This window comes from Orcinus orca, chromosome 11 (genome assembly GCF_937001465.1).
Source record: "Orcinus orca chromosome 11, mOrcOrc1.1, whole genome shotgun sequence".
NCBI lineage: Eukaryota > Metazoa > Chordata > Mammalia > Artiodactyla > Delphinidae > Orcinus > Orcinus orca.
In genome coordinates this window covers 51201825-51225938 of record NC_064569.1, presented here as the reverse complement: position 1 = coordinate 51225938, position 24114 = coordinate 51201825, and the positions used below count along the sequence as shown (strand labels likewise).

General features: G+C 42.5%; 1 protein-coding gene across 2 annotated transcripts in view; it reads right to left on the bottom strand.

Moving 5' to 3' along the window:
- The window catches only part of RASSF3 (Ras association domain family member 3), a 151403-nt gene that overhangs the window by 119828 nt on the left and 7461 nt on the right, over nt 1-24114 (bottom strand). Inside the window, exon 1 of one of the 2 annotated variants that reach the window (XM_049693982.1) lies at nt 13112-13193. The exons of the other annotated variant lie outside the window; for it this stretch is intronic. Within the exon in view, the coding sequence (XP_049549939.1) occupies nt 13112-13178 (67 nt within the window). The 5' untranslated portion in view covers nt 13179-13193. Of the gene's footprint in view, nt 1-13111; nt 13194-24114 lie in introns of those variants that run through there. 2 annotated transcript variants of the gene reach the window in all.

Genomic DNA, 24114 nt, shown 5'->3' with positions numbered 1-24114 from the left:
GGAACTATATTCAAAACCCTGTGATAAACTATAATGGAAAAGAATATATATATATATATATATATATATATATATATATATAAAAACCTGAGTCACTTTGCTGTGTGGCAGAAATTAACACAACATTGTAAATCAACTATAATTCAATAAATATTTTTTAAAATTCACCATTTTAAAGAGTAAAATTCAGGGAGTTCCCTGGTGGTCCAGTGGTTAAGACTCGGCGCTTTAACTGCTGAGGCCTGGGTTTGGTCGGGAAACTAAGATTCTGCAAACAACGCAGCCAAAAAAAAAAAAAAAAGAAAATCCAACGATTTTTAGTATAATCATAATGTTGTCCAACCATCACTATTATCTAATTCCAGAACATTTCCATCACCCCAAGAACAAGCCCTCTACCTGTTAGGAGCCCCTCCCCATTTCCTCTATCCCCTGGAAACCACTAAGCTACTTTCTGTTCCTATGGAGTTGCCTATTTTGGACATATTGTGTCAATGGAATCATACAATATGTGGCCTTTTGTGTCTGGCTCCTTTCACTTCGCATAATGTTTTTAAGGTCCATCCATGTTGTAGCGTGTATCATAATTTCATTCCTCCTTATTGGTGAATAATCTTTCATTGCCTGGAAGTGCCACATTTTGTTTATCTGCCCATCACTTGATGGACATTGGGTTGTTTTCATTCCTAGAAGTGGAACTGTTGGGGCATATGGTAGCTGTGTTTAATTTTTTGACGAACTGTCAAACTGTTTTCCAATGTAAATCTCTCGAAAACAGCTCTTTCAGCCACATCACAGCGCATAGATAAGAACTTCTACAACTCTATTCACCAGCTAATAGAATTCTCTAAACAGTAGTCTAGTAATGGAACCCATTCAAGTATATATAGCTTACATTATGATATACTTAAAGGGGCTTATTATGAAATAACTTTCCGTATGAAAGTGGTGTCCCGGCAAGAAGAACCCTGAAGGAAAATTTGGAGTGGGGCTCTGCATGTAGTTCTTCTTCTAGCCAAGGGTAAAGCAGCCTACATCGTCATTATTATAAAAATGTTTTGTGGGCTTCCCTGGTGGCGCAGTGGTTGAGAGTCCGCCTGCCGAAGCAGGGGACACGGGTTCGTGCCCCGGTCCGGCAAGATCCCACCTGCCGCGGAGCGGCTAGGCCCGTGAGCCATGGCCGCTGAGCTTGCGCGTCCGGAGCCTGTGCTCTGCAACGGGAGAGGCCACAACAGTGATAGGCCCGAGTACCACAAAAAAAAAAAAAAAAAAGTTTTGCGTGCTGATGCCAGGATTAAACCTATTGGAGGTTAACAGGGACCTGACTTTCAAAATGGCATCCAGAGGTGACCTAGAAGCCAGAGTCTATAGCGTCACAGCCAACTAACTTGCAGGACTAACTCTGCATGCATGCATACATTCTTTTTTTTTTTAAATAGATTTATTTATTTATTGTTGGTTGCGTTGGCTCTTCGTTGCTGTGCGCGTGCTCTCTCTAGTTGCGGTGGGCGGGGGCTACTCTTTGTTGCACTGCGCAGGCTTCTCATTGTGGTGGCTTCTCTTTGTTGCTGAGCACGGGGTCTACGTGCATGGGCTTCAGTTCACGGGCTCTAGAGCGCAGGCTCAGTAGTTGTGGCGCACGGTCTTAGTTGCCCCATGGCATGTGGGATCTTCCCGGATCAGGGCTCAAACCCGTGTCCCCTGCACTGGCAGGCGGATTCTTAACCGCTGCGCCACCAGGGAAGCCCCATGCCTACATTCTTATATCCATGCAACAAATGTTCGTGCCTACTTCATCCCCAGGAGCATTAGGCAGTTAAGTACACAGTCAGAGAGGACCCTACTCTCAGTGGGAGAAACAGATAAGAGATGCATTGCACTCACAATATAGCGTGGCAAATGCTATAACAGTACGGAGGGGGGCACAGCACAGATGCCTAAGTCAGTCTGGGAAGGCCGAGGAAGGCTCCTAGAGGAGATGACACTTAAGGTGAAGTGGTCTAGGAATTAGCTGATTGTCATCGGACGAAGTGAGGAAGGACAACTCAAGCAGAGCAGCATCATATGTATGCGAGTGATGGAGGCTGGACAGAGAAAGCGCTGTTGACTCAGCAACTGACCTCAGCGGGGCTGCGAGGCAGGATGGATTCAGGGGCAGGAGACCCTGAAAAGCCAAACCAGAGGACAATGGAAAACAATGGAAATTTTTTAAGCAGAAGTGTGATAAAAATCAGCTCTATATTGTTAAAAAAAAAAAAAAAGTCATTCTGGTAGCAGTATGGCGAGTGGATGGGGAATCAGAAAGATTCAAGGAAGGAGACAAATTAAAAAGTCATTTCATCAGCTTATATAATCTCTACAGTGAAGTCTCTAAACTGTTTTGAACCCACACCACTGTCAGTAAAAAAAAAAAAGAGAAAATTGAACGTATATTTCTAATGTATGTAGAGTAAGCAATATATTTATTATTTTAAAGCTTTTATTTATTTATTATTATTTATTTATTTATTTTTGGCTGCACTGGGTCTTTGTTGCTGCACGCGGGCTTTCTCTAGTTGCGGCAAGTGGGGGCTACTCTTCATTGTGGTGTACAGGCTTCTCATTCTGGTGGCTTCTCTTGTAAGCAATATATTTATAATTGTATACATGCATTACTGCATTAATACATTGCATATATAAGATATATAAATATAGTAAATTTTAAGGATGATACTGATAGAATGTCTAATACCTCCTCAGTCCCTCGTGGATTATCTTGCACACCTGCAGGTACACACATAGTATTGCCTAGACTCCTGTCTTGGCCTCCCTGTGGACCACACCCTCTCCATGGAGCTCCCGGGACATGCCCACCTGGAGTCAACATGGCTGCCTCCTGGGTATCACCCTCTGGGTACCCAGGACTCAGAATTTCTCTTTCTAAATGGTCTCCAGCCTGCTCCCAGGGGCCATGCAGGCCTATTGCCTGGGTCCTCCTTCAACAGGAGATGCCAGTGTGATCACCCTGAGGCCCAAGGGTTGGTCAAGAGTAATGGTGTTGGTTGGGGTAGTGGTGTTGGTTGCAGTTAAACACATTGGCTGAGGTGTCACAGGACAAGGGCCACTTGTGCAAGGCTTTTTGTGCTACAGGACAGAGCTGTGGGCTGAAGAGAAGGACTGGTGGGCTACAGACCTGAGGTCTCCAGTTTTAGGAGCTTGAGAGTTGGCCTTGAGCACACTAGTTTGGAGACTGCTGTGCTTTAGAATGAACTCACTGTAAGGCAGCTGGCACTGTCATCATCCACTGAGAACTAGAGAACATTTTTCACCTAGAAAATTAGCAAATACACAGTGCTGGTGAGAATGCTGAGAATTTGATACTTTCAAAGAATGCTGGCACACATTGGCTCAAGATGGTGGAGTGAAGGACGTGTTCTCACTCCCTCTTGTGAGAGCACCGAATCACAACTAACTGCTGAACAAACACTGACAAGAAGACACTGGAACTCAGCAAAAAGGATACCCCACATCCAAAGACAAAGGAGAAGCCACAATGAGATGGTAGGAGGGTCGCAATCACAATAAAATCAAATCCCGTAACTACTGGGTAGGTGACTCACAAACTGGAGCACACTTATACCACAGAAGTCCACCCACTGGAGTGAAGGTTCTGAGCCCCACGTCAGGCTTCCCAACCAGGGTGTCTGGCAATGGGAGGAGGAATTACTAGAGAATCAGACTTTGAAGGCTAGCAGATTTTATTGCAGGACTTCAAAAGGACTTGGGGAAACAGAGACTCCACTCTTGGAGGGCACACACAAAGTAGTGTGTGCATCGGGACCCAGGGGAAGGAGCAGTGACCCCATAGGAGACTGAATCAGACCTACCTGCTAGTGTTGGAGGGTCCCCTGCAGAGGTGGGGGGTGGCTGTGTCTCACCGTGAGGACAAGGACACTGGCAGCAGAAGTTCTGGGAAGTACTCCTTAGCGTGAGTACTCCCAGAGTCCACCGTTAGCCCCACCAAAGAGCCCGGGTAGACTCCAGTGCTGGGTCGCCTCGGGCCAAACAACCAACAGGGAGGGAACCCAGCCCTACCCATCAGCAGACAAGCGGATTAAAGTTTTACTGAGCTCTGCCCACCAGAGCAACAGCCAGCTCTACCCACCACCAGTCCCCTCCATCAGGAAATTTGCACAAGCCTTTCAGATAGCCTCATCCACCAGAGGGCAGACAGCAGAAGCAAGAACTACAATCCTGCAGCCTGTGGAACAAAAACCACATTCACAGATAGACAAGATGAAAAGGCAGAGGGCTATGTACCAGATGAAGGAACACGATAAAACCCCAGAAAACAACTAAATGAAGTGGAGATAGGCAACTTTCCAGAAAAAAGAATTCAGAATAATGATAGGGAAGATGATCCAGGACCTCGGAAAAAGAGTGAGGCAAAGACTGAGAAGACACAAGAAATGTTTAACAAAGACCTAGAAGAATTAAAGAACAAACAAACACATGAACAATACAATAACTGAAATGAAAAATACACTAGAAGGGGTCAATAGCAGAATAACTGAGGCAGAAGAACAGATAAGTGACCTGGAAGACAGAAAGGTGGAATTTACTGCTGCGGAACAGAATAAAGAAAAAAGAATGAAAAGAAATGAAGACAGCCTAAGAGACCTCTGGGACAACATTAAATGCAAGAACATTCACAGTACAGGGATCCCAGAAGGAGAAGAGAGAGAGAAAGGACCTGAGAAAATATTTGAACAGATTATAGTCGAAAACATCCCTAACATGGGAAAGGAAATAGCCATGCAAGTCCAAGAAGCACAGAGAGTCCCATACAAGATAAACCCAAGGAGAAACATGCTGAGACACACAGTAATCAAACTGGCAAAAATTGGGGCTTCCCTGGTGGCGCAGTGGTTGAGAGTCCGCCTGCTGTAGCAGGGGACGCAGGTTCGTGCCCTGGTCCGGGAGGATCCCACATGGGGTGGAGCAGCTGGGCCCGTGGGCCATGGCCACTGGGCCTGCGCATTTGGAGCCTGTGCTCTGCAGCGGTAGAGGCTGCAACGGTGAGAGGGCTGTGTACCGCAAAAAAAAAAAAAAAAACCTGGCAAAAATTAAAGACAAGCAGCTGAAAGCAGCAAGGGAAAAATGATAAATAACATACAAGGCAACTCCCATAAGGTTAACAGCTGATTTCTCAGCAGAAACTCTATGAGCCAGAAGGGAGTGGCACAATATATTTAAAGTGATGAAAGGGAAGAAACTACAACCAAGATTACTCTACCCAGCAAGGATCTCATTCAGATTCAATGGAGAAATCAAAAGCTTTACAGACAAGCAAAAGCTAAGAGAATCAGCACCACCAAACCAGCTCTACAACAAATGCTAAAGGAACTTCTCTAAGTGGGAAACACAAGAGAAGAAAAGGACCTACAAAAACAAACCCAAAACAATTAAGAAAATGGTAATAGGAACATACATATCGATAATTACCTTAAACGTGAATGGATTAAATGCTCCAACCAAAAGACACAGGCTCGCTGAATGGATACAAAAACAAGACCTATATATATGCTGTCTACAAGAGACCCACTTCAGACCTAGGGACACGTACAGACTGAAAGTGAGGGGATGGAAAAAGATATTCCATGCAAATGGAAATCAAAAGAAAGCTGGAGTAGCACTACTCATATCAGATAATATCGACTTTAAAATAAAGAATGTTACAAGAGACAAGGAAGGACACTACATAATGATCAAGGGATCAGTCCATGAAGAAGATATAACAATTATAAATATATATGCACGCAACATAGGAGTACCTCAATATATAAGGCAACTGCTAACAGCTATAAAAGAGGAAATCAACAGTAACACAATAATAGTGGGGGACTTTAACACCTCACTTACACCAATGGACAGATCATCCAGACAAAAAATTAATAAGGAAACACAAGCTTTAAATGACACAATGGACCAGATAGATTTAATTGATATTTATAGGACATTCCATCCAAAAACAGAAAATTACATTTTCTTCTCAAGTGCACATGGAACATTCTCCAGGATAGATCACATCTTGGGTCACAAATCAAGCCTCAGTATATTTAAGAAAACTGAAATCATACCAAGCATCTTTTCTGACCACAATGCTATGGGAGTAGAAATCAATTACAGGGAAAAAAACATAAAAAACACAAACACATGGAGGCTAAACAATACATTACTAAATAACCAAGAGATCACTGAGGAAATCAAAAAATACCTAGAGACAAATGACAATGAAAACACGACAATCCAAAACCTATGGGATGCAGCAAAAGCAGTTCTAAGAGGGAAGTTTATAGCATACAAGCCTACCTCAAGAAACAAGAAAAATCTCAAATGAACAATCTAACCTTACACTAAAGGAACTAGAGAAAGAAGAATAAACAAAACTCAAAGTTAGTAGAAGGAAAGAAATCATAAAGATCAGAGCAGAAATAAATGAAATAGAAACAAAGAAAACAATAGCAAAGATCAATAAAACTAAAAGCTGGTTCTTTGAGAAGATAAGCAAAATTGATAAACCACTGGCCAGACTCATCAAGAAAAAGAGGGAGAGGACTCAAATCAATAAAATTAGAAATGAAGGGCTTCCCTGGTGGGGCAGTGGTTGAGAGTCCGCCTGCTGATGCAGGGGACACGGGTTCATGCCCTGGTCCGGGAAGATCCCACATGCCACGAAGCGGCTGGACCTGTGAGCCATGGTCGCTGAGCCTGTGCGTCCAGAGCCTGTGCTCTGCAATGGGAGAGGCCACAACAGTGAGAGACCCGTGTACCGCAAAAACAAACAAAAAATTAGAAATGAAAAAGGAGAAGTTAAAATGAACACTGCAGAAATACAAAGCATCCTAAGAGACTACCAAAAGCAAATTTATGCCAATAAAATGGACAACCTGGAAGAAATGGACAAATTCTTAGAAAGGTATAACCTTCCAAGACTGAACCAGGAAGAAATAGAAAATATGAACAGACCAATCACAAGTAATGAAATTGAAACTGTGATTAAAAATCTTCCAACAAACAAAAGTCCAGGACCAGATGGCTTCACAGGTGAATTCTATCAAACATTTAGAGAAGAGCTAACACCAATCCTTCTCAAACCCTTCCAAAATATTGCAGAGGAAGGAACCCTCCCAAACTCACTCTATGAGACCACCATCACCCTGATACCAAAACCAGACAAAGATACTACAAAAAAATATCACTGATAAATATAGATGCAAAAATCCTCAAGAAAATACTACAAAAAGAATCCAACAACACATTAAAAGGATCATACACCATGATCAAGTGGGATTTACCCCAGGGACAAGGATTCTTCAATATAGGCAAATCAATCAATGTGATACACCATATTAACAAAGTGAAGAATAAAAACCATATGATCATCTCAATAGATGCAGAGAAAGCTTTTGACAAAATTCAACACCCATTTATGATAAAAACTCTCCAGAAAGTGGGCATAGGGGGAACCTACCTCATCATAATAAAGGCCATATATGACAAACCCACAGCAAACATCATTCTCAATAGTGAAAAACTGAAAGCATTTCCTCTAAGATCAGGAATAAGGCAAGGATGTCCACTCTTGCCACTATTATTCAACATGGTTTTGGAAGTCCTGGCCATGGCAATCAGAGAAGAAAAAGAAATAAAAGGAATACAAATTGGAAAAGAAGAAGTAAAACTGTCACTGTTTGCAGATGACATGATACTATACATAGAGAATCCTAAAGATGCCACCAGGAAACTACTCAAGCTAATCAATGAATTTGGTAAAGTTGCAGGATACAAAATTAATGCACAGAAATCTCTTGCGTTCCTACACACTAACAACAAAAGATCAGAAAGGGAAATTAAGGAAACAATCCCATTCACCAGTGCAACAAAAAGAATAAAATACCTAGGAATAAACCTACCTAAGGAGGTAAAAGACCTGTACTCAGAAAACTATAAGACGCTGATGAAGGAAATCAAAGATGACACAAACAGATGGAGAGATATACCATGTTCTTGGATTGGAAGAATCAATATTGTGAAAATGACTATACTACCCAAAGCAATCTACAGATTCAGTGCAATCCCTATCAAATTACCAATGGCATTTTTTACAAAACTAGAAAAAAAATATTAAAATTTGTATAGAGGCACAAAAGACCCCGAATATCCAAAGTAGTCTTGAGGGAAAAAAATGGAGCTGGAGGAATCAGACTCCCTGACTTCAGACTATACTACAAAGCTACAGTCATCAAGACAATATGGTACTAGCACAAAAACAGAAATAATGGAACAGGATAGAAAGCCCAGAGATAAACCCACGCACCTATGGTCAGCTAATCTATGACAAAGGAGTCAAGGATATACAGTGGAGAAAAGACAGTCTCTTCAATAAGTGGTGCTGGGAAAACTGGACAGCTACATGTAAAAGAATGAAATTAGAACACTCCCTAACACCATACACAAAAATAAACTCAAAATGGATTAGAGATCTAAATGTAAGACTGGATACTATAAAACTCTTAGAGGAAACCATAGGAAGAACACTCTTTGACATAAATCACAGCAAGATCTTTTTTGATCCACCTCCTAGAGTAATGGAAATAAAAACAAAAATAAACAAATGGGACCTAATGAAACTTCAAAGCTTTTGCAAAGCAAAGGAAATCATAAACAAGATGAAAAGACAACCCTTAGAATGGGAGAAAATATTTGCAAACAAATCAATGGACAAAGGGTTAATCTCCAAAATATATAAACAGCTCATGCAGCTCAATACTAAAAAAACAAACAACCCAATCCAAAAATGGGCAGAAGACCTAAATAGACATTTCTCCAAACAAGACATACAGATGGCCAAGAAGCACATGAAAAGCTGCTCAACAGCACTAATTATTAGAGAAATGCAGATCAAAACTACCATGAGGTATCACCTCACACCAGTTAGAATGGGAATCATCAGAAAATCTACAAACAACAAATGCTGGAGAGGGTGTGGAGAAAAGGGAACCCTCTTGCACTGTTGGTAGGAATGTAAATTGATACAGCCACTATGGAGAACAGTATGGAGGTTCCTTAAAAAACTGAAAATAGAATTACCATATGACCCAGCAATCCCACTACTGGGCATATACCCAGAGAAAACCATAATTCAAAAAGACACGTGCACCCCAATGTTCATTGCTGCACTATTTACAACAGCCAGGTCATGGAAGCAACCTAAATGCCCATCGACAGACGAATGGATAAAGAAGATGTGGTACATATATACAATGGAATGTTACTCAGTCATAAAAGGGAACGAAATTGGGTAATTTGTAGAGACCTGGATGGATCTAGAGACGGTCATACAGAGTGAAGTAAGTCAGAAAGAGAAAAAGAAATATCGTATATTAACACATATATGTGGAACCCAGAAAAATGGTACAGATGAACCGGTATGCAGGGCAGAAATAGAGACACAGATGTAGAGAACAAACGTATGGACACCACGTGGGGAAAGCAGCCGGCAGTGGGGGGAATGAATTGGGCTATTGGGATTGACATGTATACACTGATGTGTATAAAATTGATGACTAATAAGAATCTGCTGTATTAAAAAATAAATAAAATAAAATTCAAAAAAAAGAAGTGCTGGCAGGAGTACAAATTCAAACAGGCTCTTTTGGAAGGCAATTTGTGAATGTGAACATATATCAAAAATGTTCAGACTGTACTAACACTTTGACCCAATAACACTGCTCCTAAGAACTTACCCTAAGGAAATAATCATGATGTGAGGAAATACTTATGAACAGGGGTCTTCACTGTAATGGTGAAAACTCGGAAGCAAATCAAATGTACAACAGTAGGAAGGCAGTTTATATGGTGCAATCCATGTGATGCAATAACTGTGACATGATCAATAAATGACTTTGCAGAATAATATTCAATGGCATGAGAAATTGTTAAAGGAGACATTCAAATTATAAAGGAGAATATATGATATGATTCGGTGTTTAAAAATATATACATAGAAGAAGTAAGGATATATGTCGGTTATCGATTTTAGGGATTTTATTTTTTTATTTGTGCTTTTCTGTGTTTTATACAGAGCTCATACAATTCTGTTGTAAGCGGAAATAAATTACTTATAATATTCATAATGGTGAGAGTAACTTAATGGTGAGAAGTGGCATAGTCCTCAACTAAAAGGCTGGTATGAATGATGTAAAGTCAAATTTGAGAGATACCTAAAAGCTAGTCATGGGGTAAATTGTGTCCTCCCCAAATTCATTTGTTGAAGACTTAACCCCCAGTAGTTCAGAATATGATCGTATTTGGAGATAGTGCCTTTAAAGAAGTAATTAAGATAAAATGAGGTCATATGGGTGGACTCTAATGCAGTATGACTGGTGTGCTTATAAGAAGAGGATATTAGGACACAGACTAAGGGGCAACCACGTGAGGACACAGTGAGCAGGCAGCCACCTACAAGTCAAGAAGAGACGCCTCAAAAGAAACTAAACCTGCCAACACCTTGAACTTGGCCTTTTAGCCTCCAGAACTGGGAGACACTAAAGTTCTGCTGTTTAAGCCACCCAATCTGTGCTGTGTTGTTACGGCAGCCCTAGCAAACTAGGCTTGTCAGGATTTTGATACGGGGAGAGAGGACCCTAAGATGACTCCCAGCGGATGCCTTTTGGATGGTAAGGACACCAGTAGAAAAGATGAATGGGTGTGCTCTGGGCAGTCTGAGGTTCCGGTGCCAGTGGAATATGAGGGAAGATGTCCAGTAAGTAGCTGGGTATGTGAGTCTGCAGTTCAGGAAGGAGAGCTGAGATGGGGTTGGAGATGGGGAGTCATTTAGCTTATCAAGTTGTATGGGAAGATCTGGGTGTGACTGAGAGCTGCCTCAGAAGGAGAGTGGCCTACTGGAAAGAGTGCGGTTTGTTGGTCAGACCATCTGGATTTGAACTCTGCCCCCACCTCTTACTACCTGTGAGGCTTTGCACAAGTTACTAGGCCACTCTGAAGCTCAAGTTACCCTCTGTGAGCAGAGGGCATAATGGAGTCTCACCATGCTCCTGCGAGCCTTAAAATGATGTAACATGTTAAGTCCTAGAATGTTCTAGAATAGGAGCTCACACAAAGTGGCAGCTATTCCTACTGTAGTGAGAACTAGGATAAGGAAAGGTCACTGATATTGAAGGGATGCTTTGAAGAAGACTGAGAAGTAAAATATAGAGACGCAAGAGGAGAAAGGAGCAAGAGCATGGGGAAGGAAGTCGAGATAGGAGAAAGTTTCAAGAAAACAACTGGGTCAGCCCTGGCACAGGGTATAGAAAAGCCAAGTAAGACAAGCGTGGAGCAAAGTGCAGGGATGCATCCCAATCCCTTATTCCATTGTTTTCCCTTCCAAGGTTGTGCACCATCCTTTTTTTTTGAAAGCTCCACAGCTCTCCCTTATCTGAGAACTAGATTGACATAAATAATAACAATTATTTACATGTGTCTATGTGGTAATAAACCCAACAAAGGCAAATCAAATTAGAGAGCCGTGTGCTAGTCAGCTATTCTATGAGCCATTCTAGGAGAAAATTCACTAATGACATTAGGAAACATTTTCCCTTTTGACGTAGTTTTGTTTCTCATTCATAATTAATTTTATTCTCTATCACTATAATGTCAGGCCTACTGCAGGCCCACTGTTTCCTTTTATGAAAAGCATACTTGAAAAAAGGGAAAGCAAAACCCAAGCATCAGGAAAGCTTTATCCACTTCTTGTAAATGGAGTTTTAATGGGATGGAAATACTCTTATGAGGAAGCACTGATTGACAAGCCTAGAAGGAACTTTGGTAGGCTATCTACCAAATTTCATCTATACTGAAAGACACTTTTTTTTAACATGTAAACATCTCTGAAATGAGCATCTGTCTTACAATGAAAGGCATATCATAAAATTGACAGCATTCTCCTTTCTTAGTGGTTCATAAAACATCACGATTGATGGTGTCTTAGATATGATCAAACATGGCAAGACTTTGCCTGAGGACCAGGCAAGCTATTCGAGAAATACAACCGCTTATTGGTTTTGTAAGAACCTCTAGACAATAGTAATCAAACGGTCACGTGGCAGACACACAACCCCGGCTGTGTTTTCCATAGCTTAGCATAAAGACTGGCATCTTGCTGCTCACGGCAAGAAACAGGACAGCTCATGGCTTAAAACCAGCTAGAGAATTCCCCTCTGGGTACACACACACACACACACACACACACACACACACACACACACACACACTGTGAGCCACCTCCTGCTCTCCCTTAACCTTGCAGAGGCCTTTACTAGACCCCCCCCCCCACACACACACACTGTGAGCCACCTCCTGCTCTCCCTTAACCTTGCAGAGGCCTTTACTAGCCTCAGGATGGGTAATCTCTCAGTCACTGGCAAGAGAAAAGTGGGAGATACCCCTCTTTTACTTATTATTTAATTTCTGTTGAACCCTCATTTAGATTTTGTTGCTAATAAAGATCTACCAACTTTTGAAGCTATTGGAAACTCCTCTGATTATACAGGTGCCCCCCATCACCAGACATTTCCCACCATTCCCCATCTACCCTGCAAGCCGGAATGCAATTTCTTTCGCTTCTCAAGAAAGACTTAGGACCTGAGGACTAATGCCTGGAGGTCCTTGAATCCTTTTAGGAAGAATCTGGCCGGCAAGACACATGTCTTTGATATTTATAACTGGTCAAAATAATGCTGGAGTTACTGTTCCATCTGGTATGGAAAATTAAACCTCCTGAACTGTCCTGTAACAGAAAGAAGCTGCAGGGGTTCGCTGTCACCACTCTTTGTTTAACTCATGCAACATTAAAGCACATTGGCCTACAAGAAATAAAGCTGGCTTATAAATGAACTCAGATGACAAGAACCCCACACAACAGGCCCCGCTGAAGCTATTATCCTCAGCCCTAAAGGCCAGCTGGGTCCTCCTGTAACATCAAAGGCACAAACAACTGAACCAACGTGGAGACAATCCTCCTGGCAGCCTGCGTGCTGTCAGACTGTCAGAAGCAAGAGGAACCTACCAGGTATGTGGGTTTTCTTCACCTGAAAGTTGACTTTGCCCCAGAGCTTATAAATCGCAGTTCCCATCTCTGAGCCCCGGCTCCGTGTGCAGCACAGAGAGACAGCTGAGGGTGACAGGCTGAGCGGGCCAGCCCTCCCTGACCTGTGTGACTCAGAGCCCACCAGGAGGCCAAGCCTCCCTCCACGCCCTTTTTCAACCGGCCACCAGCGTGCTCAGCGGCTCTGCTCATCAGGGCTGTCAAACTTTCACAACCAGGTCCATAAATCAGGTTAGAAGAGGTCAAGGGAGCATCTCTCAGACGACAGTCTTGATCAGAGATGACTGTATTGCAGTTGTGAAGGCCTCCGGACACAGACGGTCTAGGCGAGCTGTGTGGCCTCTGGCCACTTATTTAACCTCTCTGTGCCTCCAGTTCTTCTTCTGTAAGATAGTCCCCATTGCACTGACTTGATAAGTATGAAAAGTGCTTGGAATGATGCCCAGCATCACAGTAGGTCTCTGCAGAGAGTTAGCCATTGCTATTATAATTGTTGATGAAGAAAGCCCTGTGCTTTTCCCGTTAAGAAAATTTGCATTTATGAGCAGGGCTGGTGATTGATTGGGTAATGGTTTCTAACTACTTCCAAGAATACTAGGAAACCCCACTTCATACAATAAATCCCAGTGTTTGGGGGATTCCCAGTGTTTGGGGGAAAGGAACCCCCTACAACAATAGTCAAGAATTAGGAGAAGTGAGGCTGCCTTCGTCAACCAGGTCCATTAGTGGGACAGTTTTCTATTTGCACTGAAAATCCACGGTTCCTGAGAGCACGAATTGCTTCAGGGTCGTCCTTGCCACCCATGAGAAATCTTTCTAAGCATTCTCTTCCCAGTGGCCACCTTTCTTGGGGTTAGAAATCCCGAGTAGCTGCGCTTTTCTGTCCCTGGTCGCCCCCTGTTGTCGACTTTGAAGTATTTTTATCCCTTGGTTAAACTCTCAGGTCAGATCTCTGAGGAAGGTGGCCTTGCTTCAGTTTTCTGCCCCGAGGCAGAGAGGAGAGTTCATTTCACCAAAGCCAGATCGCATAGAGGGAGGTGGTCAGGATTTGGTACAAAACCCTCAGCAGCACAAAAATAGCCTTTCTTATTTCTCAGCTGGCTCTGTCATTTACCAGCGTGTGATCTGGGTTCTCAGTTTTCGCATCTGTAAAACGAAGGGGCGCTTCTAGGTGACCTCGGAGGTCTCTGTAAATTCTGATTTCCTCTGAGATTCTCGAATTGGAGTTTGCACAACCTAGGGAGGGAGGGATGCCGTGAAATTCACACAAAGCTACAGGCTAAATATGGTTTATTTTTCTGAAGCATCAACATTATATTAAAACAAATCTGGGAGTGTGATGAAGTGCAATTCAAAATTTCCAAGATTTTTTCCAAGAAGAAAGTGAGATTTTTTAAATGTTCATCTTGGAAAAAATAGTGATGATGGTTGAACATTGTGAATATAATGCCACTTAACTGTATATGTAAAAATGGTTAAAAGAGCAACTTTTCTGTTTTATACATTTTACCACAATAAAAAAATTTAAAAAGAGTATTTCTGCATCCAGAAATAAACCCACATATACTTGGTCAACTGATTTTCGACAAAGGTAAAAAATTCAGTGGAGAAAGGATAATCTTTTTTTTTTTTTTTTTTTGCGGTACGTGGGCCTCTCACTGTTGTGGCCTCTCCCGTTGTGGAGCACAGGCTCCGGACGCACAGGCTCAGCGGCCATGGCTCACGGGCCCAGCCGCTCTGTGGCACGTGGGATCTTCCCGGACCGGGGCATGAACCCGTGTCCCGTGCATCGGCAGGCGGACTCTCAACCACTGCGCCACCAGGGAAGCCCAGGATAATCTTTTTAATAAATGGTGCTGGGACAATTGGACATTCATATGCTTTTTGCATATTTTAAAATAAACCTCAATTCATACCTCTCACCATATACAAGAGTTAATTCCAAATGGATCATAGATCTAAAACTGTGAAACCTAAAGCCACAAAATTTCTAGAAGAAAACATAGGAGGAAATCTTTATGACATTGGGTTAGCAACGATTTCCTAGATAAGACACCAAAAGCATAATTAATAAAAGAAAAAATTGTAAGTCAGATTTCATCAGAATTAAGAGCCTCTTCTCTTCAAAAGACACTGTCAACAAGAGAATGAAAAGACACACCTCAGACTGAGAGTAAATATTTGCAAATCACATATCTGATAACAGGAAAATATAAAAAATCTCAAAGCTTAATAACTAGAAAGTAAAAAGTCAATTTAAAAAATGGGCCGGGCTTCCCTGGTGGCGCAGTGGTTGAGAGTCCGCCTGCCGATGCAGGGAACACGGGTTCGTGCCCCGGTCCGGGAAGATCCCACATGCCGCGGAGCGGCTGGGCCCGTGAGCCATGGCCGCTGAGCCTGCGCGTCCGGAGCCTGTGATCCGCAACGGGAGAGGCCACAACAGTGAGAGGCCCGTGTAACGCAAAAAAAAAAAAAAAAAAGGGGCCAAAGATTTGAACAGACTTCACCAAAAAAAGATATACAGATGGCAAATAAGTGCATAAAAAGATGCTTGACATTATTAGTCATTAGAGAAATGCGAGTGAAATACAACCACAGTGCAATACTGCTGCACACCTTTTAGAACGGCTAAAATGAAAGAGTGACCATAGCACGTGCTGGGGAGGAGGAGTTACTGGAACTCTTTCTCACTCCCTGCTGATCGGATGTAAAGTGGTAGGACTATTTGGGAAGAATAGTTGGACAGTGTCTTAAAAAATTAACTATACAGCTACCATATGACCCAGCCATTCCATCCCTAAGTCTGTACCCAAGAGAAAGGGAAGACTTTGTCCATACAGAGACTTGTCCACAAATATTCACAGCAGCTTTACTTTTTAGTAGCCCCGAACCAGAAACAACTCAAATGTCCATCAGTAGATGAATGATAAACAAATGATGGTATAATGAAATACCATTCAGCAGATTTAAAAAAAGGAACTATATTGATACACACAATACAGATGAATTTCAAAAAAATTATACTGAAAGAAGCCAGACAAAAAGAGTACATGTTTATAAGATTCCATTTACATAACTTTCTAGAAAATGCAAACTAATCTACAGCAACAGAAAGCAGATTAGGGGTTACATGGTGGAGGCAAGAGGGGTTAAAGGAAGGATTATAAAGGGGCACGGGGAAGTTTTGGGGAGTGATGGATGTGTTCATTATCTTGACTGTGGTGGCTCCCAAGGTTATGGGGTTAAGCTCTTCTTAGATGGGAGTAGCTTGGTAGAAGAGGGTACAGTATAGAGTCTCAGGCAGCAGGGCATATGCATAGTACTTGAGAGGAAACCTCTCACTAAGCTGGATTGCCGTAAGATATGAAGATTGAGTCCCTTGAGATTTATCTCTTCTCTTTGCTTGTCATAGCAATAATTTGGGAGAACACTCTGTTGGTTAGGCTTCCCTGTATTTTTGCAAACCAGTGATATTGCCTGTAAGTGCAAGCATATATTACATTCAGGTATGGCTGGATCTAGGAGCTCAAACCAGCTCATTGGCTCTTGATCTATCTCCATCTCTCTGCTCTCCTTCCCTCTGTGATGGCTTCATCTTCAGGAAGGTCTTCTCTCAGGGTGGTAAGATGACTGTCAGCAACTCCTGGCCTACATCTAGCAGAAAGAGTGATTCTTGATTTCTTAAGTTCCGTCAAAAGATCCAGGACTGACTCTGGCTGGATGGACTTACATGTCTATGTCTAGATGTTAGAAATTGCTGACTGGCCAGGCTTGGGTCATGTATCCACCCATGGATCAACTGCAAGTAGGGAATGAATGGTTTCTCAAAGAAAATCAGAGACCTACTGTACCTTCAACATGAACCCCTGCAAAGAACTACCAATTAGCCTAACGTGGTGCTTAATTGTACTTCCTGAACACCTGACTTTGGGGAAGTAATTGCATTTTGTATTAAAGATACATAGACTTATGAACTCACTTGATTAGGAAGGACATTAAAGTTCTAACCCCTCAGTGTGGCAGGTTTTCTATGCCTTATTCCTTTTTTTTTTTTTGCGGTATGCGGGCCTCTCACTGTTGTGGCCTCTCCCACTGCGGAACACAGGCTCCGGACGCGCAGGCTCAGCGGCCATGGCTCACGGGCCCAGCCGCTCCGCGGCACACGGGATCTTCCTGGACCGGGGCATGAACCCGTGTCCCCTGCATCGGCAGGTGGACTCTCAACCACTGCGCCACCAGGGAAGCCCCTGCCTTATTCCTTTTAAGCTCTGGCTTCAAAGCTAATTGTATTTCCTTGCATATGATCATTCAATCTCTAAAAACACACAGTTAAGTAAAAGAAAACCACCCCACTCCTGCTGTATTAAGCATTTTCTCTAGATGGTACTTAACTTTTCCAACAATCCTATGAGAATGTTACAGACAAGGAGGCTGATGTTCAGAAAGGTTAAGTAACTTACCTGAAGTCGAGCTTGTGAGGGGGGGTTAGAATCTGCCCTCAGCTGTCCCTATACAGGTAGAGGCCTGTCTGTAGCATTACCAGGAGTCCCAGCTGAACAGAATCAGTCCTGCAGCTTAGCTTCTCAGGGGGCTCAGTTCTCAGCCTCACCCGTCCTGTGTGTTGTTATCCAGCGCCCGCTTAGGGCCTGTTAGGGATGAAATGTCTTTCAATGTCTTCTGCTTAAGGCTAAAGTGAGCGTTCCTTTGTAGTCAATTTAATGTATAAGGGTTCTTTCTGTTTACTAACATCAGAGGCACGAAGGAATGTTCTCTTTTCAATACATTTCAATGTGTCTTTTAAGAACACTCTAGAACCAGCAGATTGATGTGGAGGAAGGAGCACTGCCCTAGTTAGAAGGAGACCTGAATTCCTCTAGTTCTGGCTTTGCCCACAGCTCACTGTATGACCTTGGAAAATCCACTTAACCTGAGTCTCAGTTTCCTGAACTGAAGCTGAATTCAATCAGTGCTTCCTGCTGGCAGTAGACTTACCATGGTGGTAACTAAAATCAATGCTTTAAATTTTCCATGATTATGTACTAATTTTAATGTGTAAAAAAATATAATGGTACATCAAGTCAATTATTTTCCAGGTATTATTTCTTAGGATGACGCTAAGTAAAACAGGCGTGTTATTTAGTAAAAAATATTAAGTGAATTCTAGTAGAGGCCTATGCAAGTATGGCAAAAATTGCAACGATGGCCTGTGAATGACTGATGTTTGGGAAACCCTGGACTGGGAAATGAGAGCTACCATTTACTGAGCCAGGAACCTGGCACTTTATAAGCATTCGCTTATATAATTCTTAAAACAATCCTAAGCAATAAGTACAGTCATTAGCACTCTATTTTATCAAAGAAGATGCTGGGGCAGAGAGAGGTGAAGTTTCTTTCTTACCAGTATGTGGCCAAGCCGGGGTCTGACCTCAAGCCATGTTCTTGGTCCTTGTGCTCTGCTGGAGGTGGAGTGTGCAAGACGTACCGAGACACCCCGAGGGCAGGGGTGTGTAATTCAGCGGGTCTCGGACCAGGACAGCATGAGCATCACCTGGGGAGCTTGTTAAAGCTGCAGATTCATAGCTCCTCCTCCAGAAATCCTGGTCCTTAGGCTGGAGGGGTTCAGGAGGCAAAGTTTGAACAATCACCCCAGGAAGTTCTGAAGCAGGAGGACCTGTGGTCTCACGTTGAGAAGTGGCTGCAGTCCTCGGAATAATTAGAATAATGAGTAGCTGCTGGGAGATGAGCTCACTACAGACTTTTCTCCCTTGTTCACCTGGCTTGTTACTCATGCTTGCGGCTGTTTGCAGCCTGTGGGGCGGAAGTAATGAGCTGAGGTCATGTCTCTTTCAACTGTTCCTTTTACACACATCACAGTGGCAGTGAGGAATTAATTGATCTTTATTTTCAAGTTGGTTCTGACAGCAGATCTCTATGTTCCTGATCACCCTACCAGGAAGAGAAGAAACTCCAGAGCAGAGAACAGTAGAAAAGTACACTTTGAAAAAATTCAGTGCAGAGCGAAATCAATTCTGGGTCTGCAGGATCTCGCCCACACTCACCACTGCCACCTGCCAGCCCGTTTCCCCTTTCCACAGCTGAGGCTCATTATGATCACAAGTAGGCTGAGTTTTGGGGACTTAAAAAGGCTGAAAAAGAAGAAGTGGAAGAACGTGTATGTCTCTTCCAAAAAGGGCAATGAGGACAAGAGACGTCCGTGCCCCAGGAATGGCTTCGCTAGTCAGGCCTGCCAAAAAGTGAAAGAGAAAAAAGGAGGAAAAAGAAGAGGGGATGCTTTCAGAGCTTCTGAAAAGAAGGAAGTGACCTTCTGGTCATAGTCCCTTTCAGATGCACAATCGAGAAAATAGGTAAGAAATGTACACAAATAACTGCAATTCAAAGTACGAGATGGGAACAAGTGCCATGAGAGAAGTGCAAATATTTTGAAACAGGTGTGGAGCAAGTTTGATGAGCAGATGAATGAAAAGATTTTCAAAACTCTAAGACCTATACAAATGTCAAATCACTATGTCATGCACCTGAAACTAATATAATGTTAGTGTCAATTATACCGTAGTAAAAAAAAAGAATTGTACTGAAAAAAAAAAAAACCTTCTAAGACCTGATGCCCAGCGATTGGACGAAGAGGATGAAGCTGGAACATGAGCTCTTCAGGTTGCCAGTTCCCTCATTTCCCATTTTTCTTACACTTGACCCCTTTCCTTTTTAAGTCACGCCTGGGTTCCTACAGGCATATGAGTTTGCATATCAGCACGATATGGATGCTGGTGTAGTTATTGCAGAGGATGCGATGCAGGAAGTGTGTGGAGATGGGACTGGCCATGTGGGCTGGATTGACGTGGGCCTTGAATGCCATACAAAGGAGTCGGCACCATAAAAATTCAGTGGTTCTCAAATAAAGCGTTGGCGCCCTCTTTAGACCCTGAACCTTAACATCATGGAGCGTCATGTCAGGTGTTCTGGGGGTGAGTGGTGCAGGAGAAGGCGAGAAGCAGAACAACATCTCCGAAACAGCTGTAAGCACCAGGGAGCCACAGAACAGTGTGTGACTCGGGAGTGATGGGAGCACACTTGTGCTTTAGAAACATCACTCTGGGGGAAGCTGGGAACATGAAGGAAGGCAGAATGACTGAAGCCAGAACAGCTAGCCAGTGACAACAGTAATCTGGTGGCACTTGGGACCTCCCTTCCACCACCAGCTTTCCAGTTACTCCCTGAACTGGTCACCCGACCAGCTCAGGAACTGGGTTGTGGGCATATCAGCCTGAGGTGAAGGCCACTTTGTTAAAAACATCTGTGCTTCTTGGAGTTTGTTTCTTCCATCCCCGAATTCAGGGTCTTTGGTCTTGGTCTATAAGCGACTCTGGATCATATGCAAATTTGGGAACTCCTGCTGAAGGCTGGCAAACCTGTGGGGCAAGGAGGGAGTTTTTTGGAACCAGAGGGTACATCTTTATCTACATGGCAGTGCCTGAACAAGGAAGCCCATTCTTTCAAGCAATTGAACAGAGAAGGAACATCAGAGGAAAAACAGGGCAACGGTTTAAAAAATGCAGGCATCTTCCTTTCCTTTGGAATGAATCATCACTCCACCCCACATCCCCGTGCCTGACACCCTGGGTTTGGAGGATGTAGCTGGTCTAGAAGCAACACTATTCTGGATTCCCAGAGAGGCTCAGCAGCCCAAAGCCGTGGGAGGGGAATGGAAGTGAGGATATCCTTTCTCTCCTTTCTTCCCCAGGGAACCAGATTATCAGGATTAGTTCTGTAAATGTTTTGTTGCATCTTAACTCCTACTGGGACAGAGAAATTGCTATATCCCCAATGTCTTTAGCTGAAACCAAGCAGGTGGATGGCTGTGGAAATCACAGCCCAAGAGGATAGTTTTGGGGGTGAGAGTGTGGGAGACTTCCAGTCTCTTAATTTCTTGGGTTGGCACTCCTGGGACACAAATTTCACAGTCATTATCACGAATGAGTTGTCAATTCTCTTGGCCAATCATCCAAACCATGTGATGGTGTCCGATCCTAAAAATGGTCTTAACAAAAGACTTGATTAGATGCTGTGTGTATGTGTGCATACAAGTTTACATTCTTTTGTGTGCCTGCTGGGCCAGGTGAGAGGGTGGGATGAGGGGTTAAAACATTTTAACCACATATTTCATCAAAAGCACTAAGCATGGGACTTCCCTGGTGGTGCAGTGGTTAAGAATCCGCCTGCCAATGCAGGGGACACGGGTTCGATCCCTGGTCTGGGAAGATCCCACATGCCGCGGAGCAACTAAGCCTGTGCGCCACAACTACCGAGCCTGTGCTCTAGAGCCCTCAAGCCACAACTACTGAGCCCGTGTGCCTCAACTACTGAAGCCCGTGTGCCTAGAGCCCGTGCTCTGCAACAAGAGAAGCCACAGCAGTGAGAAGTCCATGCACTGCAACAAAGAGTGGCCCCTACTTGCCGCAACTAGAGAAAGTCCACACACAGCAATGAAGACCCAACGCAGCCAAAAAATTAAATAAAATTAAAAATAAAATAAAATGTCATCAGCATGAAAAAAAAAAAGCACTGAGCACATCCTACCATGGGTCTATCACTGTGCTGGGGCCTTGGTGACTAAAAGAGGCTGAAGGCGGGTCCCTGCCAATTTCTCCCTATGTCCCCCAGCAGGAACTGAGATGAAAATAATAGATTTGACATCTGGAGAACAGAAGCTGTGTTGCAATTTCTGTTTTTATTTTATGTGCTCTCAAAAAAAGAGAAAGAAAGAAAGAATAGTTTTGAGCCTGGAGAAGATTCATCTTGTAACATAGGATTTTTGGTATTTTCAAAGGTGCTCTACTTTGACTGAACTTTCCAGATCTGTCTAGAAAACCATGTCACAGGAAACACAGTGCATTTCCAAAGGCATTTGTTTTTATGCCTCCTGGTGTTCCAAAAAAAGTTTGCTGTTTCTAAAGAACTTATAAGTATGAAATTAAAATTTTGAAGCTTCGGAAGTTGAGCTTTTCGTAATTTCACAGACCTCTCCTCTCTTCTGGAGATGAATCAACCCAGCAAATAGAAAGGGCTGTGTTCCCACTGTTTGGGGGAAGAGACCCAGGAGGGCACACTCAGGCATAGATGAAACCAAAATGCACTTCCCCTGGGCTTCCCTGGTGGCGCAGTGGTTGAGAGTCCGCCTGCCGATGCAGGGGACACGGGTTCATGCCCCTGTCTGGGAAGATCCCACATGTCGCAGAGCGGCTGGGCCCGTGAGCCATGGCCGCTGAGCCTGCGGGTGCAGACCCTGTGCTCCGCAACGGGAGAGGCCACAACGCTGAGAGGCCCGCGTACCGAAAAAAAAAAAAGCAATATATCAAAATGCACTTCCCCTGACTACGTCACTTTTCAGCTGTGTGACCTGGGCAAGTTATTAAGCCTCTTTGAAAATTCCCACTTGTTTAATTTTGCATTTGTTCCTGGGCTCATAGACATTTAAGGTCCATCTATTCTAAGACTTTAATGTAGACTCTCCAGAGACTACACCAACACCCCCAATTTCAATCAGTCCTTTTGGTTTCTCTTTTCTTTCCGTGTCCTCTTTTCAGTAATGGCCTCAATACTTTTTAGCTAGCAGGAATAGTAACAGCAATCCAGAGGCGTGAAACACTACATTCATATTTAACACATATATCTAGGCTCCCAGCTGGAGAACATACAACACTTTTTTTTTTCCTTTAAAGGATCAAAAATTAGCAGCTTTCTTGAATGCACCATTATGACTAGAAATAGAAGCTAACACTTACTGTTTCTAAAATTATTTTCAATTAATTAACTCTCTTGAGTTTTCCTGATATACATAAGCACACGGGGAGCAAATAATGACAATGGTGCTTTTTCCTTTCCAAAAATATTAGGTCACATTATGTTCTCTTGTTTTTTTTATGTTTTTTGCATTTTATGGTACATTTAAAACAAAACTATTATAATAGTGATAGTGAAATCCTTGTCTTATTTCTGACTTTAATGGGAATATATCGTCATTGACGTTGAGAATTCGTTTGAGGGATGACCATGTCAAGGAAATGTATTTCTACCTGTTTTTATTTTACTAAGATTAAAAAAATCAGGAATAGATGTGAATTTTATTATATGGCTTTGCAGCATATACGGAAAAGATAACAGGCTTTTTCCATTTTTTTAACCTACTGATATGGTGAATTACATCAATAGTTTAATACTGAACCACATTTGCATTCTGGAATTAACACTGAAGATAATTTAGCTAACCTAAGTTATTACCAATGCATTTAGGTAGATTAGAAAAACATCGGTCTGAATAAATTTTAAAAATCTGAATTATTTCAATTTAATAAATTTCATTTCTTACTTTTATACACATTTACATACAAAATCAGAACCAATTTTCTGATGGCCAGCTTTATGTAATAGGTAAGATTTCAGTCCCCGTTAATGAAATTGACATTTTTATAATATTTTTAATCCTAGTTAAATCCTAGTTAAAAATAATGTAAAAATAATATAATGAAGTAATACTTAGAAGAAGTTTGTTCTCTTAACCAGCTTAACATCCTTCCTTCCTACATTCTTCTTAAGTAATTTGTCTAGAAAACTCTTTCTTCACAGAACGTACCAAAGCAAGTAACAGCCCAGCTCAGATACTATGAGTCAGAAGAGTGTACAATGAATTGTGTTTTAATGTTTATACTTTTCAGTCCTTTTATTTCCTGATATTTCTGTTTTTCTAAACTAATTATACAATTAAGAGTTTTGCAAAACAGAACAGAAAAGAAAACTCCCTGGAGTTTCTTAGTTAGGTTCACAGATAACTGCCCAGGACTTGTTTGGTCCTGGGAAGAGGCCAGATATCCCTAAAGAGAACAGAAGAATCAGAAGAGGGTAGGGAATTATCAAAGGAATAATGCAAGGAAATTTCCCAGAACTGAGAG